This window comes from Melospiza georgiana, chromosome Z (assembly GCF_028018845.1).
Source record: "Melospiza georgiana isolate bMelGeo1 chromosome Z, bMelGeo1.pri, whole genome shotgun sequence".
Taxonomy (NCBI): domain Eukaryota; kingdom Metazoa; phylum Chordata; class Aves; order Passeriformes; family Passerellidae; genus Melospiza; species Melospiza georgiana.
The window spans coordinates 9477843-9494926 of record NC_080465.1 but is presented as its reverse complement, the minus strand read 5'-3'; the positions used below and the strand labels follow the sequence as shown (position 1 = coordinate 9494926).

The 17084-nt window shown below is 40.7% G+C and overlaps 1 protein-coding gene across 4 annotated transcripts in view; it reads right to left on the bottom strand.

Moving 5' to 3' along the window:
• Positions 1-12076, bottom strand: part of DMXL1 (Dmx like 1) — an 84386-nt gene extending 72310 nt beyond the window's left edge. For all 4 annotated transcript variants that reach the window (XM_058044628.1, XM_058044629.1, XM_058044630.1 and 1 more), the window contains exons 1-2: positions 11935-12076; positions 2380-2505 (exon numbers count right to left, since the gene is read on the bottom strand). In XM_058044628.1, coding sequence (XP_057900611.1) covers positions 2380-2505; positions 11935-12021 — 213 coding nt within the window. In that variant the 5' untranslated portion in view covers positions 12022-12076. The remainder of the gene's footprint in view (positions 1-2379; positions 2506-11934) is intronic.
• Positions 12077-17084: the final 5008 nt, after the last annotated feature.

The window sequence follows — 17084 nt, the reverse complement described above, 5'->3', positions numbered from 1 at the left end:
AAATATTTTGATTCCAGCATCAGCCACTAAAGTTTGAAAGGAAACCAAACTAAACTGTCATACCTAAGATCTATACAAACTTAAGAGATTCATATAGAACCTAAAATCCGCAGATTCATAGCTTTAAGAGAAACCCTCTACATTAGAAGAACAGATAGTTAAATAAATTTCCATCCTACTAACATCAGCCTGACCCAAAAATGCCAAGAATAATTTTGTCACATTTGCAAGGAAGAAGTTTCTTCAGGCATTTTGCATTCGAGACTAATATCTGCCCTCTCTAATTCTCTTTAACTACCTCACTTACTGTTGCATTCTCTAATAATTCAATTCCATACCCAAAAGCAAAAATTTATATAAACTCATATTGATTAGATTTTCTTCCTTTGTTCCTTTTCTCCAAATGTGGACATTTTTTCCATATGTCAACTATTTTATTGTTCAGTGGTTTTTAAAGACAAGATTAGCATTCCAAAATGCTCAACTTGTAGTGTCCAAAGCAACTGCTGCTTCCAAAACTTTCCACTAGTTTCCACCCTGGCAGGCAGAGAGGTGCAACCATGTGAACTCCTACTTCAAAAAGTCCAAGGGCAAGGTCCTGCACCTGGGTCAGTCAGAATCAGTACAGACTAGGGAAACTGACAGATTGAGAGCAAGCCTGTGGACATGTATTTGGGGATACTGGTGGACAAAAAATCTGTACGTGAGCTGGCAGTATCCCAGAAAGCCAACCAGGTCCTGGCTCCAAAAGAAGGGTGGGCAGTAGGGTGAAGGGGATGATTTCCCTACCCTAGTGAGACATCAACAGGAGTATCACATCCAGTTTCTGCCCAGCATCAGGCAGAAATGGACATGCTGGGTTGAAAGAAGGGACACAAAAATGGTCAGAGAGCTGGAGTACTTCTCCTATGAAGACACACAGAGTACTGGAACTGTATGTTTTGACAAACCAAAGTGGAATTTGTGTGTCAGTACTGATGGAAGAATGCCTAAGAAGAAATTCTACCCTTTTAAGAACGACCTGAAAATTCATTGATCAGTCTGGTCAATAAGCAAATTCCTAGCCATCCACTGCTTAGTACTACAGCATTTCAGAAATACAGCCAGTTTCCTTACAGCAAACCAATTGCAATACAATTGTACAGCAATACAATACCAACTTGCAGACTCTCAATGACCTCACAGGTCTACTTAAGAAATGAAAAATCTCTAAAGCTTAGTAAGCCTTACAGTGTGATACATTCATGTGTGCTCACTTAAAATTCAAGGACAATTTCTCATTTAAACGCATACAGAATTGGTATCATGCAATCCAGATAACCTTGCAAATTTAGAGAAATAATGCTCAGTGAACTCAAAAAAAAACCCTTTAGTTAACAGCACCCAACGGAGAAACTCAGACTATGGCTATGAGGTGTCAGAGACACAAAGAAAAACATTTCCTCATTTTCATTTGTGTTCCTTCACTAGCACTGCAAGAGTTTATCACTCAAATGCTAAAAAGCAGGAACAGGGTGTGGCTGGGGTTTCATCAAGCACAGTGTTCACAACAAAACTGGTTTCCATCAGAGGTCTTGTCTCGAGATGGACAGCAGAACAAAACCAAAGCTCTCAGATCCAGCTCATAAGGCTGTAGAAAGCTGACATTATCTACTCACAAGGAGAAGCTTAAAGAAACAACAGAGGTAGAAAGCCCCTCTTATATGAACAAATGGTTATTCAAAGTTCCCACTAAACTGGTCGACGGTTAAATCCCTGAGACATCCCAATGGAGTGATACAGAACTGTGACATCCCAGTGAACAGTTACCTGGTTATTTCTTTTTCACCCTGACAGGAAAATTTAAAAAAAAGCTCTCTTAAAAGGAATTAAAACCCAGTGTTGTCTAAAATGCAACGTTGTGATGCAGACCTAGCTATAAAAAAAAACAAAAGCTAGGAATTCAAGAAAGCAAACCCCATCCAACAGAGGCTTTATGAATTGCTTGAAACAGATGTCATTTTTTTCTGGATGATCTGAAAGTGATTTTTGTGGAAGCATTCATCTCCTGCCAGCCACTAACCTGTCAAAGAATGTCAATGACATGCCCAGTAGTGCAAAGCCATAGTGAATAAATTACTTTTGCTTCCAACTTAGTAATCTCTAAGTCAAATTCTTGCCCTGAATCCAGAACCTCCTGTGCAGTCCTACCTATCTTCTACAACCATCTATCATATCTGTGGTACTATTTATAATTACTGTGCTGCTTACAAGTAAAGACAGAAAGCAATTTTACTATTCATTGTAGTATATTTCCCCTAACTTGCAAGTATACACATTCCTAAGAAGGTGCTTAATATGACATTGCTGGAACATTTTTGGAAACACTGCTCTACATACCTTCCCCTGTTGCATTGAACAGTCCACACATCCCACTAGAATGTTTCCATGTTTTGCTCCAGGGATTATCTGTAATCGTTCGAAGTCAGTCCCCAGTACCACAATATCACATCCTGATGCATATGCCTACAGTATAAATAAAAAAAAAAAAATTTAAAACATCCGAAGAAAACAAAAAAACCCCCACTCCAAAATAATGCAAAGCTTTATCTACTTGCAGCATATTAGTGAAATATGAAACACTATAGTCCATGTATACTATCCAAGTAAAACTCTACATAGTCAGAAGAGGTCTTTGCAGAGAAAAAACAGATGTCTGCAATTTAAAACCAAGCTACAGAAGCAGCAAATTTCTCTTTCTCCATGCTTACAAGTTCATCACAAGACTTGCATAACAAGAAAACAGTGGTTTGTGATTAAAAAAAACCAAAAAAATTTGGACATAGAAAAACATCTAAAAGAAATATAAAAGCATAAAAACCATAGTTCTTGCAAATTAGAAAAAATTAATATCCTTAGATTGGAGAGAGACAGACTTGAGAAGTTTTTCTTTTAATTTTCAAATTTCTGAAAAGAGGGAGTAGAATTGAGGAGCTAAAATTTTACTAAAACATTTAGTAAGGGCTTTGTACAGGCAAAAATCAAAAGACTAACAACATGAAGCTTAGTTATACAGAAGCAAAACTGCCCTCCGACTTGTTGAGTCTCCTGTTACTTGTATGAATTCTATTCTCTCAAGTTTATATTGTCACTGAGTATGTTGCTTTATCTAACACATTCACAGAGACAGTTCACTGAGTCTTGCAATGCTTGAGTCAGAATTTCTTCCTACCTTCTTGGAAGTTTTATTAGGTATTGAGTACAGATAAAAATAGAGGAAAAGATTAAACACTGGAGAAACTTGTGGAAACAACAGTGAGGAGAATCATCTAATTAGCATAAGAAAGGAGCATTCAAGGATGAAATTCTCACAAAAAGGAACGCACAGTCATTAAAAAGTTAGTCAGAAAGACAGCAACAAAATTAAGAGCACAAACAAGTATTCTGTTAGCAAGAGACTGATAAAAGGATCAAAAATACACCATTTTAATTGACTAAAAGCTTCAAGAGTAGAACAGCATCAAAGAAACTGAAGATGGAAGATTTCCATACACTGACGGAAATATCATGCCTTACAATCAACTTCTCTACTAATTTCCAATATATTAAATAAAAACTGTGGACTTGAAAACAAAAGCAGAATAACTGAAAGCTAGATATATAAATATAAAATATATATATATAAAAGTGTTTTACATGAAAGAGTACTTTTACCAAGACTGGCCTAGACTATCATACCATCACACATCTTAAAATAAATAAATAAAATGAAAAATATTAAGATTTTAGTCCAAAGACATTTTCCCCACAAAAGATTAATTGATGCTTCAAAGAAGAGTCTTAGCCAGAAGACTGTGTTCACCAATCCCAGCCAATACTCATTTATCACACTGCAACCAGCAGAACATCAGGCACCACCTTATAATTGAAAATGCTGTCTATAATCCTGCAGACTATATATAACCATATACTTATTTATGAACACTTACTACTGGTAGGTTTTTGAGCTCCTTCCTGTCCAGTTCCCCCTTCAGCTTCAAGACATTCAAGCAGTATAATTCCTCTTCTCAAAAGAGCAGCATTTATTACTAATTAGCATACTGAACTACAGGTTCCAAAGCAATCTAAGTGAAAGCTCATTCAAAAGAGGAGATTGAGTAGCAATTTTTGTTCAAATGTTAAAGTAATTATTTTGATATTGTGATGGCATTAACTTCACACCTGTTCACAAAGGAATGCTTTTTCTTCAGTTCAAAATAATCTCACCCAGTGACTCACTGGTAAAGTCCACAGTTCACTAGAAAAAGCTTCTTTAGAAATACCATACATACATTTCTCAGAATTTAGAGGTCTGTATAGGGGCCATTTTAAGGAAAACAAAAACAAACTAAAAGAAGTGCTCCCATGTAAAGACATAACATAGAAACCTAGACCCAGCTTTATTATAAATGTATTTTAAGACTGAAGTGTCAAAGGCTGTATGAAGCCCACCTGCTGTGTGCATATGCCCTCCCCTAGGCCTCATCAGCACTTCAAAGACTTACTATACTCCTCCCATCTTGTTCTTTCCATTTCCAGCTTCACAGATAAGCCTGAAACCACCTTGTGCCACCACCACAATCACAGAACACAAAGAATGCCTTGGATTGGGAGGGACCCTAAAGATCATTTGGTTCCAACTCCACTGCAATGGGCAGGAACATCTTTCACTAGACCAGGCTGCTCAGAACCCCATCCAACCCAGCCTTGAACACTTCCAGGGATGAAGCTTCTCTAGACAACTATTCTAGTGCCTCATCAACCTCACAGTAAAGAATTTCTTTCCAACATCTAATCTAAACCTACTCTCAGTCTGAAGCCACTCCCCATTGTCCTGTCACTACATGTTCTTGAAACAGTTTCTCTCAATCTTTCTGTAGGCTCCCTTCAGGAAGACCAAGATAAGGTAATCCTTACTCCTCTTTTCCAGACTGAATTTCTCTCAGCCCTTCCTCATGCAGACGTGATCCATCTTTCTAATTATATTCATGGCCCTCCTTCAGACTTGCTCTGTGCCCTTCCTGTGCTGGGCACCCAGAGCTGGATGCGGGGTTCCAGGTGGGGTCAGAGCAGAGCAGAGCAGAGGGGCAGAATCCCCTCCTCACCCTGATTTGGCTGCAGGACACGTTTGGCTCTCTGGGCTGTGAGTGCCCATGGCTGGGTCATGTCCAGCCCCTCACCCCCAGCACCCCCAAGCCCTTCTCACAGGGCTGCTCTCAATCCCTTCATTCCCAGCCTGGAGTGATAACAGAGGTTGTCCCAACCCAGGTGCAGCACCTTGCATTTGCCTTGTTAAACCTCATATAAAATGCCATACTTCTATCATAATGAGCAATATATTAGTAGAAATCATGCAATCCATAAAATAACTATTTTAGTGAGGTCATAACTTCATCAGTTTTAAGACCTCAGCACAGGTGGCATTTTGCACTGGAAGAACTCTGTTAGTAACTATCAAACATTATACACTGGAGACTTGAGGAATCGCATATTCATCAATGCATCAGGAAATAAGATTTAAAACAATTATAGAATATCTTGAGCTGGAAGGGACCCACTAGACCATCAGGATCCACCTCCTGGCCCTACAAGAGAATCAAACCACATGCCCAAGTGCAATGTCAAAACACTTCCTTAACTCTCTCAGGCTGGAGCTGCAATCACTTCCCTGGGGAGCCTGTTCCAGTGCCCATCCACGCTCTGAGAGATCAACCTTTCGATAATACCCAGCCTATATTTGCCCTGACACAACTTCAGATCATTTCCAATAGTCCTGTCACTGGTCACCAGAGAGAAGGTATCAGCCCTGCCTGTGCACTTTCCCTCATGAGGAAGCTACAGCTTGTCACGAGGTCTCTCCTCAGTCTCCTCTTAGCCAGGCTGTCACTGCTGATATGGCTTTCCTCCCAGACCCCTCACTGCCCCATCTGGATGCTCTCTCACAGCTTTATATCCTTCTAACATTGTGCTGCTCAAAAGTCAGAACCCAGGCTAGCTCCTGTTAACCCGGAGCTATGAAGAACAAGAGTAGCTTAAAGGGGTATTAAAGCGTCCTACACTTGTTGTGTCCTGAAGGAAAACACAAAATGTTTTTCAAAAAAAAAAAAAAAAAAGTTATGGCATTTCTCCACACTACTTGAAAAGACTGACACTTGGGGGAAAAAAAAGAAATCACTTCAGACATCAGTCTGTTCAGCCAGATTGGATCATACCTGGTCACACTGGCTTCCTAATGCCAATAAGCTGCAGCACCACTGACTAGCTCCTAAGCCTGTAGAACTGATCTGTTCCAAAGAGACAGAAAGGGGAGAAAAAGGCCTTTTCAAAGAGTTTCCAAACAGAACTACAGCCAAGCAGAATGATGATGACTCGGAGGTTATTTTTGATGTTTAGTTAACGTTTGCCTGCAGGAGAACCACAGTTTCAAAGACAAAAGGCAAGGGATGCGGAGGGTAGGGAAGTTCTATATTGCAATGGAAAAAGTGTCTGATGAAGAAGGTGACTAAGTTTTCTGGCAACTGGCTCCCTTTTCTAATGTTGTCACTATTCCTCACACTGACCAGGCACCTTAGGGACACCCTCCTAAGGTGTGCTTCCTTTGGTTCTTTGTTGTCCCCCCTGCAACTCATCAATTAGACGGATTCTGTGCAGAGATGTCAGATCCTCTTACATACTCACTGGAGCCCAGACATCAGCTGAAAATGAAGTTCCTAAGCAGCAGTACCTTACCAAGATGTTTCTCTAAACAAAGTGCATAAAATTTACTGCTGGGCTAATTTTACCTTTAAGATTTTTTTATTCACAGCAGAGGTATTTTAGTGTAGTATAACAGAAGTCTGTACTTGGGAATAAGAAATATTTTCCATACTGTAAGAGGGCCTCAGATACCAACAGAATGAATTCTGCCTACCAGTCACTTTATCTAACTTTTATTGTGAGACTTGTCCATGATTGTTAACATGCCACTCATCTTCATTTTAATAGGAGCTAATATGAGGGCATCTTTGTAAACAATGGTAACCAAGAAAAAAGGTAATTCCAGTCTTCTCTTAAGCAAGTGCAAGTGATTCCAATATAAGAATTTACTGTATGTATATATACACACACATAGATATTTTCATATATATATACATTCATTTACCTATATTCCCTTGTGGGAAGAGGAGGGGAAGGGAGGGAGAGACAAAGGAGAAAATGTTGTCATACAGTTAAATGGAGAAAGCATTCCTAAATGTGTATTAATTTTTTTAAATAATAATACTAACACCCTAAGACAAGTTTTTGAAGCAAGCAGAGCCTCCATGTCTGATGTTGGCAGGCCATAAAAGCCTTTCACCTTAAGAATGCCCTAGAACATTTACAAGAAAGTTGTCTTTGCACAATAAGACAAGCAGTTAGCGTGATATTATCACATACTTGGAATGTTTATTAAACAGTGCTTTGTTCTTCTGTTACAGAAATAAACAAGATAGAACTAGTTCAAGCTGCAGGACCATGGATCTCACTTGCTGCTGACATAGCAAACAAGCCTGAAATTAGGAAGTGAAAGATGTTCTAGACCCGTGAAAATAAATGTGATTTTGTATTGCAGAAGTGGGTTTTCACAAAAATTCTGCCCATTCTTTTAATCCAATGTTGGCTCTTAGTTCTAAATTAATATTTCTTTGAAGAAGAATAGCAAAAATTTTGACTGGAACAGTGCTTCAAAAGCACGGGAATAGACAATTATACAAACTATTCTGATTTCTTTCTAAAATGGAAGTCTGACATACACAACTCACAATCTGAGACTGCTATTGGGAAATTACTCTCAACAGAAGGAAAGCCCAACAATTGGGGGCCTCAACCTCTCACACACCACAGCACCTTCCACACATTAATTTCTCTTACAATCAACCTTCTTGACATATTTCTTCTATGTACTGACATACAAAGTTTTTGCTATAGTTTCTGCTACAGCTATGTAAGGGCTGACACATTACCTTGGACAACTTGCACAAACTTTATTTCACCTACCTCTCTTACATGAAGGGCAGCTATTATCCATGGCTAAATGCAGCAGACCATGCGTGCACACAATGCGTATTTATAAAGATACACATATAAACACATTCAAGCATATTTGGGATGAGCATACACTAGAAAGACAATGCAAAACTCAGTAAAAGATAAAAACTAAAGACAAATCTATGAAGCAGATGATACTGCAATAATTGCTATCTTTTTCTGTCCTATGCACAGAATGATCAAAATCAAGACTCACCAAGAGCCACATGGTATCTTGCAGAATTATTTTATGCTAGTTTAGTATGGCCTCTCTCTAGCCCCACTTTTGATCAAAACTTACACTAGTCTACGTATTCCACTGAAACATTTATTTAAAATAATTAAATGCTTTTATTAGGATGCTAAATTAAATTTTAAGCAATTATATTTCTTCATGTTTCATTGAAAAAATTCAACTTTTTTATTTATCAGAAGAACTTGACCTATTATACTACAACCATATTAGAGTATATACAAGTACCCAATTCATTGGCCATGCCCTTCGAATCATGTTTCACTGCACTTCAAATCATGAAACTGCACTTTTCATTGATGTGCAAAGAAATTTTATCTTTTTTTAAATTAATTCAGTTAAGACATAATTAATTTCTTAAGTCCAGAGTAGCTTAATTCAAGTATTATTAAAAAGAAAAAAAAAAAAGAAGGCATTCTTAAAAAGGTTCCCTACTAAATCCCTTCCCTTTCCTAAATACCAACCAAGAAGCAGGTGAGCTGTAAAAAGTGTAATTTCTTGACTGACTATTATGATATCTAAATTTTCTGGACTACAGATATCCAGGGGGTTCTTAGTGTAAACATTAAGTACTTTCTAGACAGGTAAGAAAGAATATCACTGAGCCATAGAAATTACTTTTATTTATCAGAAAACTTTCCACAATGGGAAATCTTTTTCTATTGCAACGCAGTACCTTTAGAAAACTCAGTGTGGTCTTGATTAAGCTATGGAACCTCACTCCTCACCCAATTTTCCAGGTGCCTTTCAACTTCAGATATTTAGTTCCCAGTTCTATCAATTTTACATAGCAAGTCTCAAGTCCAGAATTAGTTTAATCACATACACAGATGAAATCTGTCAAGGAAATATTTTGGTTCCATTGAAATAATCTATGTAATTAATCTTTCTTTCACATATTTTTACCCTACGAACAATCGCTCTTTTGTGATTTTCATTATCAGTTTTGGGACTTGCACTTGTAAAGTTGCTATTGCTCACAGAGACTTCTCCTTTTGCTACTTTGGTGAGGAGAAATAATGACAAAAAAAAATTGGAGAATCAGAACTGAATATGCAGAAACATTGTATCAGTGCTGGTTACCCACTTAATAACTTAAATACAACTTCAGTAATAACTAGTTCAGAGGAATCATGTGATAAACTCCAGGAGCTTACTTTTACTCAAGAATTTCAGACCTGACACGAATAAAAGAAAGCAAAGGATGTCTTCCACTGTGGACAAGTACATGGAAAATAAAATAATTCAGTATCTGGAGAAGAACACAAAGAATAAGCAAGTAACTCCCGACAGCTGAGGGCCAGCTTCTCATTGATAAGTGTCCTTACGTTACTATCACTTGCCCTCAGCAGAGAAACAACAGGCATGCTTCTTATTGTATCTTGATACTTATGAGCCTTTTTCAACACATAAATAAAAGATGGGCTAAAAACTTTATTAGTGTTCTCTCCAAGGAAGCTCATGCTCCTTCACATCCTAAAAAAAAAAAGTCAGAACAACAAACCTGCCTCACATTAGATATCTGAAATACTTCCTTAAAAGATAACAGCACATACTCAAAAAGGTGTATACGATTCAGTGGATGCAGAAAGTTTTACACTAATTTTGCTTCAAAATTTTCAGCTTTAAAGAGAAGAATCTTGATATTTTTATCTTAGAACTGTAATATTTTAAAATACTTCACTTTGAATATTCAGCGCTGTCTATGAGAAAATATCCTGAAGCATACTGTATCTAAAAAAAAACCAAAAAACTACAGACCAAGTTCTCCTGTTGGACAAGGACAACTTGTCCCTCCTGTACAGTACATAACCTTGAAATATCAACTCCTATCTTCTCAGCCACAATAACTGGAAGCATAGAAGTTTTACATGTTTGGTTGTTTTTTTTTTTTTCCCATTTCTAAAATAAAATTCAATAGTATTTATACTAATTAATGCTTATACCATCATTTCAGACAGGGAAAAACTATGGGGCATTTTTTTTCATTGGATTTTCTAACGCTTGAGTCTGTCGTCCTTTTCCAAAAAAGCAGAAATTAGCTTCAGTGCCTTTTACTTCTTAATCCTTCTGAGCAATCTCGTCAATTTAACACAGCATTGGCACAGAATCAGTAACAACAACAAAAACATCCCTGAAGCAGTCAAGGATATTTCTGTTAGTCATTTTAAATATGAGGAAAACAAATCCATTAATAACCCTTCAGGGAAAAAGATAATGAAAGGAAGATGAATGCAGCTATAGGAAATATTGTTATTACATTTATGTCTAGGAAACATTGTTACAATATACTTCTATGAAAACAGCTCCTCCAAAAGAGAGACACAGTAATGAATATCAAAAATTACACTTCTCAATCATTCCATTCTCCTGAAGAAAAGATTCCTACTCTTCTTATCCACTGGAGACCGCCAAAACTTTACGTAAGTTCGGCTGTAACAGGTAGAAAGTGAGTCTAGTGACATGAATGACTCAAATTGTGTCCCTCAAAAAAGAATGACCTCAGAATGGCAAGCTTATGACAAGATATTTTGAAAGCTTATTCCTCTGTAAAGCAGACCTCCTTGTCTCTTACTAAATGGCTTCCCACCGCAGTTGGGTCTTTGACGTTTCTGGATATGTAAAATTAGAGAGTTTGGCACAATTTGGTACCTGAACTCTCAACTGCTGTGGTTTAAGATATCTTCCAACACGAACTTGTTAATGGGAAGCAAGGACACGGCCGGACAGCGCTGCAGACAGACTGGGCAGAGCCAGCCGAACCCTGGGGAAGCGCCTCTGCTCCACTGCCCCAGCGGAGCTGCAAGCAGCTGGGCGAATTTCACTGCGTACACCAGGCGGGACGGCAAACAACAAGATTTCATTCCTGTATTTCCGCCTATCATTCCCTTATCAAACCGGAGAGCACACCAGGCTGAAGCTGGGGGCAACCATAAAAGGTAAGGTTAAAAATACCCCAGCGTGGTGCCCTGAGAAACTTCGCTGCATCTGATTTCATTCCCCTTCAGCCCTACGCGGAGGGAGGGTGGGAATAAGAACACAACAGAAGTGTGTTTACAAGACAAAAGCTAAAGGAAGGAAAAGGCACTTTAATAAAGACTGTGGCCTCTGCAACGTACTGGAAGTGCTTTCTCTCCACTCTAAGAAACAGGGACTTCAAACAGCCTTTGAAAACCTCAGCAACACTAGGGCTGGCTATTCCAAGTCTTCCTCAGCTATGCGCAGAAGAGGATTTCAGCCACCTTCCTGACTGCAAGGCAGCGCTGAACTCCCTTCCAGAGCGAGCCGCACGTCCCGGCAGCCGTTTATGTAATCTTTTATCGCCAACACCACATCTCCGCGGCCCCGGACCGCCGCTGCCGGCATGTGCCCGCCGCCCCGCCGGCTCCGCGCCCGCCCGGGGCCGCCGCCGGCAGCGGGGCCGCCGCTCCGCACAAGTTTTGCGCGTCCCCGCCCCCGCCGAGCCCGGGACCCGCGGGCCCCTCGGGCGGCGCCGCCGCCGCCGGACGGCGCCACCGGGGCGAGCCCCGCGCCCGGGGCCGCCCGCGGCCGCCGCGCCTGACGCAGCCGCTTTCGGCGCCGGGCCCTGCGGAGGCGCCGCGGCGAGGGACGCTCACCGTGAAGGGCTGGTCGTGCAGGCTGCCCACGGAGAAGCAGCTGTCCCCGGGGTTCACGGCGCCCGTCAGCACCTGGTGCAGGTTCATGGTGGAGGGCGCGGCCGCTCGGCCACCGCCGCTTGTCCCCCCGCGCCCGGCGGCGGCGGAGGCGGCGCTTCCCAGGGGCGGGGCGGGCGCCGCGCATGCTCGGCCGGGGCGCCGTCCCTGGGGCGGGCTGAGAGTTCCGTCCGCCCCGTGTGGAACTCGACTTTCCTGTTAAAATAACCCGACTTGCCTGTCAAAACAGCGCTGGAAAACGCTGCCGCTGCGGCGGAGACAGACGGTGGTGACGGAGCGGACTCGAAACCTGCCGAACCGCTGCGCCTCCCGCCTGCCCGGGCCGGCAGCGCCGACCCCAAGCGCATCCGCTGCCAGCCCCTTCCACAAGGGCAGGGGCTCGGCCGCAGCCCTCCCTCCCTCCGGGCAATGACAGGAGGAAGCACGTGGTAACAGGAGCCTTGGGTCCCCGAGGTTAGGGAAACAAATCGCTTTTGCTTGGAGCTCAGAGTGGCTGTGAGCAGCAGGGCTTTTCACCGTCGGGATGAGATGAGGGCAAACGGGAGCCGGCTGCGATGGGCGCGGCAGCTCCCGGGCGGGTGAGGGCGGGCCGGCCGGGCCCCAGAGAGCGGCAGAGCTCAGGCCCCACTGCAGCGGCTCTTCACCGCCAAAGGTACGGCAAGCTGAGGTGTCTCCTTGCTGTGAGACATCGTGGCCATTCTCTCTGCTACACTTCATAGCATTTCTTTATAGTATTCCGCTGTAACTAGCTTTTAGTCTTCCATCAATTTCTCATAGGAAGCTTCAGCATTACAAGTGTTTTCTCATGTGAATTACAGGTCCCACATCAATTTGCATTCTTATATTATCCCTGTATCAAATATTAGATCCTCTTTCTGCCCAGCAGATCTTCCAAGAAAAAATGCAAAATTAAAATAATTTGACGGTCTTAGGCATTACTTTGTGTACTACATCCCAGGATACTTATAAGGTGATACTGTGTATCTGTAGATGGTAATGCCTACGTTTCCGGTCTTTGCATAAGCAATGTCAATCTCATAGACTTTTAGGCATTATGTCTTACACATCATTTTAGTAAATATAAGCCCTGCATCCTTTGAAAAGCAGATTGACAAGCATGTCACCATAACACAATTTGATGATGATCATTCATGCATATTAAAGAAAGATTTCTTTTTAAAGTCTTCTGATATGAGAAAAAAATCATCAGGTTTGGCACTCTGTGTATGTAGATGTTCCTCCGAAGAAAGTTACAAACTCCTATAACCCTAATCACTTTTGTTTGACAAAGCATCAAAAAGCTTATCAAAGTATCCTGTCAATGAGTAGTGATCTTACTCTTTACTCTTGCAAGAATTGCTGGTCGCTGATAAATTATCTTAATTCTCCTGCCTGCTGCAAAATCTCAAAAGTCAACCTTAGTGAATTTTTTTTTAGTTAACAAAAATTCTGTTCATTGAGTTCTAGGTAAGAAAGTGAATTATCACTGAAAGCAGAAAGAGACCCTCATTTGCAATTTTCATCACAACCAGCTACTTCTGGGCTCACACAGTGAACTGCTCTGCTTTGCTTGCAGCCAGCTGGGACTTCAGGCACAAGCACTGATGTGGGCAGAAGAGGTCAGAGATACTGCAGGTCTATATTGGTTCTTCAAGCCTTATTCAGTCCATAGGTGTAAAGCTCATAGGATTTGCAGTATAACAAAAGAAAGAGCGGGCTAACAGCAGACAGCAATCCCAGACCCCTGTCTGAGCAGGGTGAAGGAATCAAGGAGGGGAAACTCAGGACGCCAACAAAAATTATGAAGGGAAGAGTTTTACTTTGCAGTTGATAACTGCTTTTTAATCTGTATCTGCAACACAGTGTGGCATTTATAACTGCAACACCCTAACATGCTGATATGCTAAGAAAATACTTTCTAAGTGAATTTGACCTTTGTCACTACTCAGATTAGTAGTGTTTGGCCTACTTCACGGAAGAAAGGACATTAACCTGTGTTAACTTGTGGATAGAGTGGAAGCCTCCGTAGCGAGGTTCAGGTTTTATACACCTGTCAGGTGTGTAAATCCACGTCAGGGCTCCCATCCCCACAGGAGTAGGGCCCACTACCTTCCTCCTCCCACATTTGCTGTCAGCAACGCGCAGTAACGCAGGAGCTTTCACACCTCACCTTGCTGCTGATCCCTGACACTGCTGCTGGGCTTCTTCCCCTTCTTAGCCTGGGGAATGGCAAGGACAGCCACCAGCCGTGTGTCCTGCAGTTTGACTGATGCCCCTCCTCACTTTTGCAACATCTGTGAATTCAGCTGCAGACAAATTATCCACTGTATATTTTATTACAACGTCAAAGTGAATGCATTGTAGGACATTTAAAAAGTAAAGCTTTAAATGGTTTAATACAAATAATTACAATACAATTAAAAGTGTAGTTATACGTTGTCTTGTTGACAAAAACATGTAAATTAGTTTAGCTCATAATTTCAAAAATCAACAGTTTCTAAGGGTAAAAAAATACACCTCAGAAAACTAACAGTTACAACAGCAGTTTTTTCATATAATTTTTGTTCATTTTGCATATTTTCTCGCCTTCTCAATAAACACTTTTTCTTCTCTTAAGATCTTTGGTTTTCCTTTCTCTCAGAAGAATTAAAAAACTAGAATAGGCATTGAGTTAACCTACAGTATTATAAAGTAACATTATAAACTCCTTTTTGTTATTTCTCCCCTAACCTCAGTAAATCTTCTTTATTTGAGTCTTTCAGGTACTGCAGTTCTTTTCACAAGCTGATGACTCCTGTCATTCATAATTGCTAATGAGTATACTCACTCAGGCCTTTACTTTGTTTCTTTAAAGGGAGCTGTATGAAATGGTATCTGTATCAGAATATCAGGAAGGTCAGAAAGGAAAAACCCTAATTTCCCAATATTTTAACATACACTGGCTTTGGCTGTTCTGAAAACCTGACAGAACTGCAGTATTTGTGCTTGGAAGTGGACAATTTACTGCTTTTTGATTATTGAGAAAAGTATTACTGTTTCAGTAGCAATGAGGCCCTTAAATGCTCCATAAAGCAATACCAAGTATATGCATACACACTTCTCATTAGTAGATCCTGCATATGTTTTCCTGACAGTATCCAAGGAAAGTCTAAATGAGAATTTTAAATCATACTCCCACGAGTCTCTTCTAACTCCAAAATTGCACATCTGCACATCAAATCCGCATTAACAATATTCTTCAGTGTAATGCAGCACAAAATTGGTATACATATGTAAATTATTTCACTTGCAGAATTACAATGACACACTTTGTGTTCTTTCTGCACAAGAAACATCCATGAGTCACTCATTAACAGTGGTGAGGTCACTTATGTCAATGATATACAGGCAGCTTGAAAGAAGCTGGCATTTTAAGTGGCATGTTTAGAGTTTGTCTATGATAATAGAAAATATATTCTTCCTGTATTTCTTAATAATTAGCTACAGGAAGGTAACACATTTTACATTTATATTTTACCTTTCATGTGAAAAAACCAATGCACTGCAGCCAGGAATAGCTGTGCACCTCATATGCTGTTTGACCTTGTCTTTGCTACCCTTGATTTTTCTGCAGGGTTTCTTTGGTTTGTGAATACACAAGGCAAAGGTGGACCTTAGTGAGGTTAAGCCTGAAGAGCCCTTGCTGATCTCCTCAAGATCTGGTGTTCTCCCTTTGTGATCACACTGGCAATCACTTGAACGACTACTTGATTCTCCTGTTGAGCTTTTGTGACTCCTAAAAGTGTAAAACAGTAAAACATGCACCATAGGATCTTGGGTAAATGTGAAATGCATAAATACATACATATTGGCATTTAGTAATGAGATTCTGAACAGAAGACCACTTTATGAAACCTTTCTTTCCAAAAAAGCTGGTTTTATTCATGTGTTCAGTACCCCAAGTTTCATTATTTGTAGCCTGAAGGTTAGAGTGGTATTTGGTTTTCTTTTTTTTTTTTCTTGGTACGGTTTTCATTTGGTGAACGATGTTTTGTAACAGCTAATGTTGCTGTCACATCTCCTGTACAGTGCAGTACATTGCTTTTCACTTCAGTGATCTGATATGACCTTTTACTTGGTGAGGGAGATATATACTGACTGGGATCCTTTTTTACAAGATATTGGTAAAGATGTTTTCATTTATTAAATTCAGGTTTTATTTGGCTTTTGGTGATTCTTTGGTTCCAGCAGAGGGTATCATAACTAGTTGATTCTAAGGTAAAAATCAACAATTATTAGATCCCTCAGGCTTGCAAATTAGCAGTTAACAATTAACAGACTTCTAAAATTTCCATTCATTTTCCATTCATATACAGAGTTTTACATTCATTTCACATAACTGAGATTAAAGCTACTTTTGAAGAAAGTTATGAAAGGACTGGTGGATAGTACATTAACTGTCCACTCTTTCCCATATATTTATAAAATATTCTGTGATCCCTGACAGCTGAGGATGCAAAGCTGGACTTCATCTCTTGCATGGGAGTAGTGGGGGCCCGTCAGGGGCGCCCTCACTTTCCAGCAGGCTGCTCTAAGGATACAGATCTGCACCACAGCAGAGCTGGGAGAGCCAGGAGGGGCTGCTCTGGCATGGAGCTGCTGTGCAAAATATCCCCTGGTAGACCACACAGTGCATGCTTGAGAGTGATCTTGTTTGGCATGTACAAGTCCTGCCCTACTACAAATGCTAAATAGTGATGATTTCCAGACGCGTCAGTCAGTTTTCACATGTCATCCATCTTACATGAACAGGATACTTTTTGTGCCGCAGTGCCGTAGTCAATATCCTGGAAATGACTGAGCCTGGCTCTTTCCACCCATACAAAGATGGGTCTGGTTGGGTCAGTTCTTGGTGCAGACCTGGAGAGCCCCATCTGGCCTCAGAGAAGTTCTGCTGACAGCTCACCTGCTGGCATTGAACTCTGATCAGGCTGCTGATGTATAGCCTGCTACTTGAAATTCACATGAACAGCTGTTGAAATAGTCATTATGCAGTATTATCTACCAGAAAGTATTTGTCCTTTTTATGTAAATTCTGAATTATTCAGTAAGTC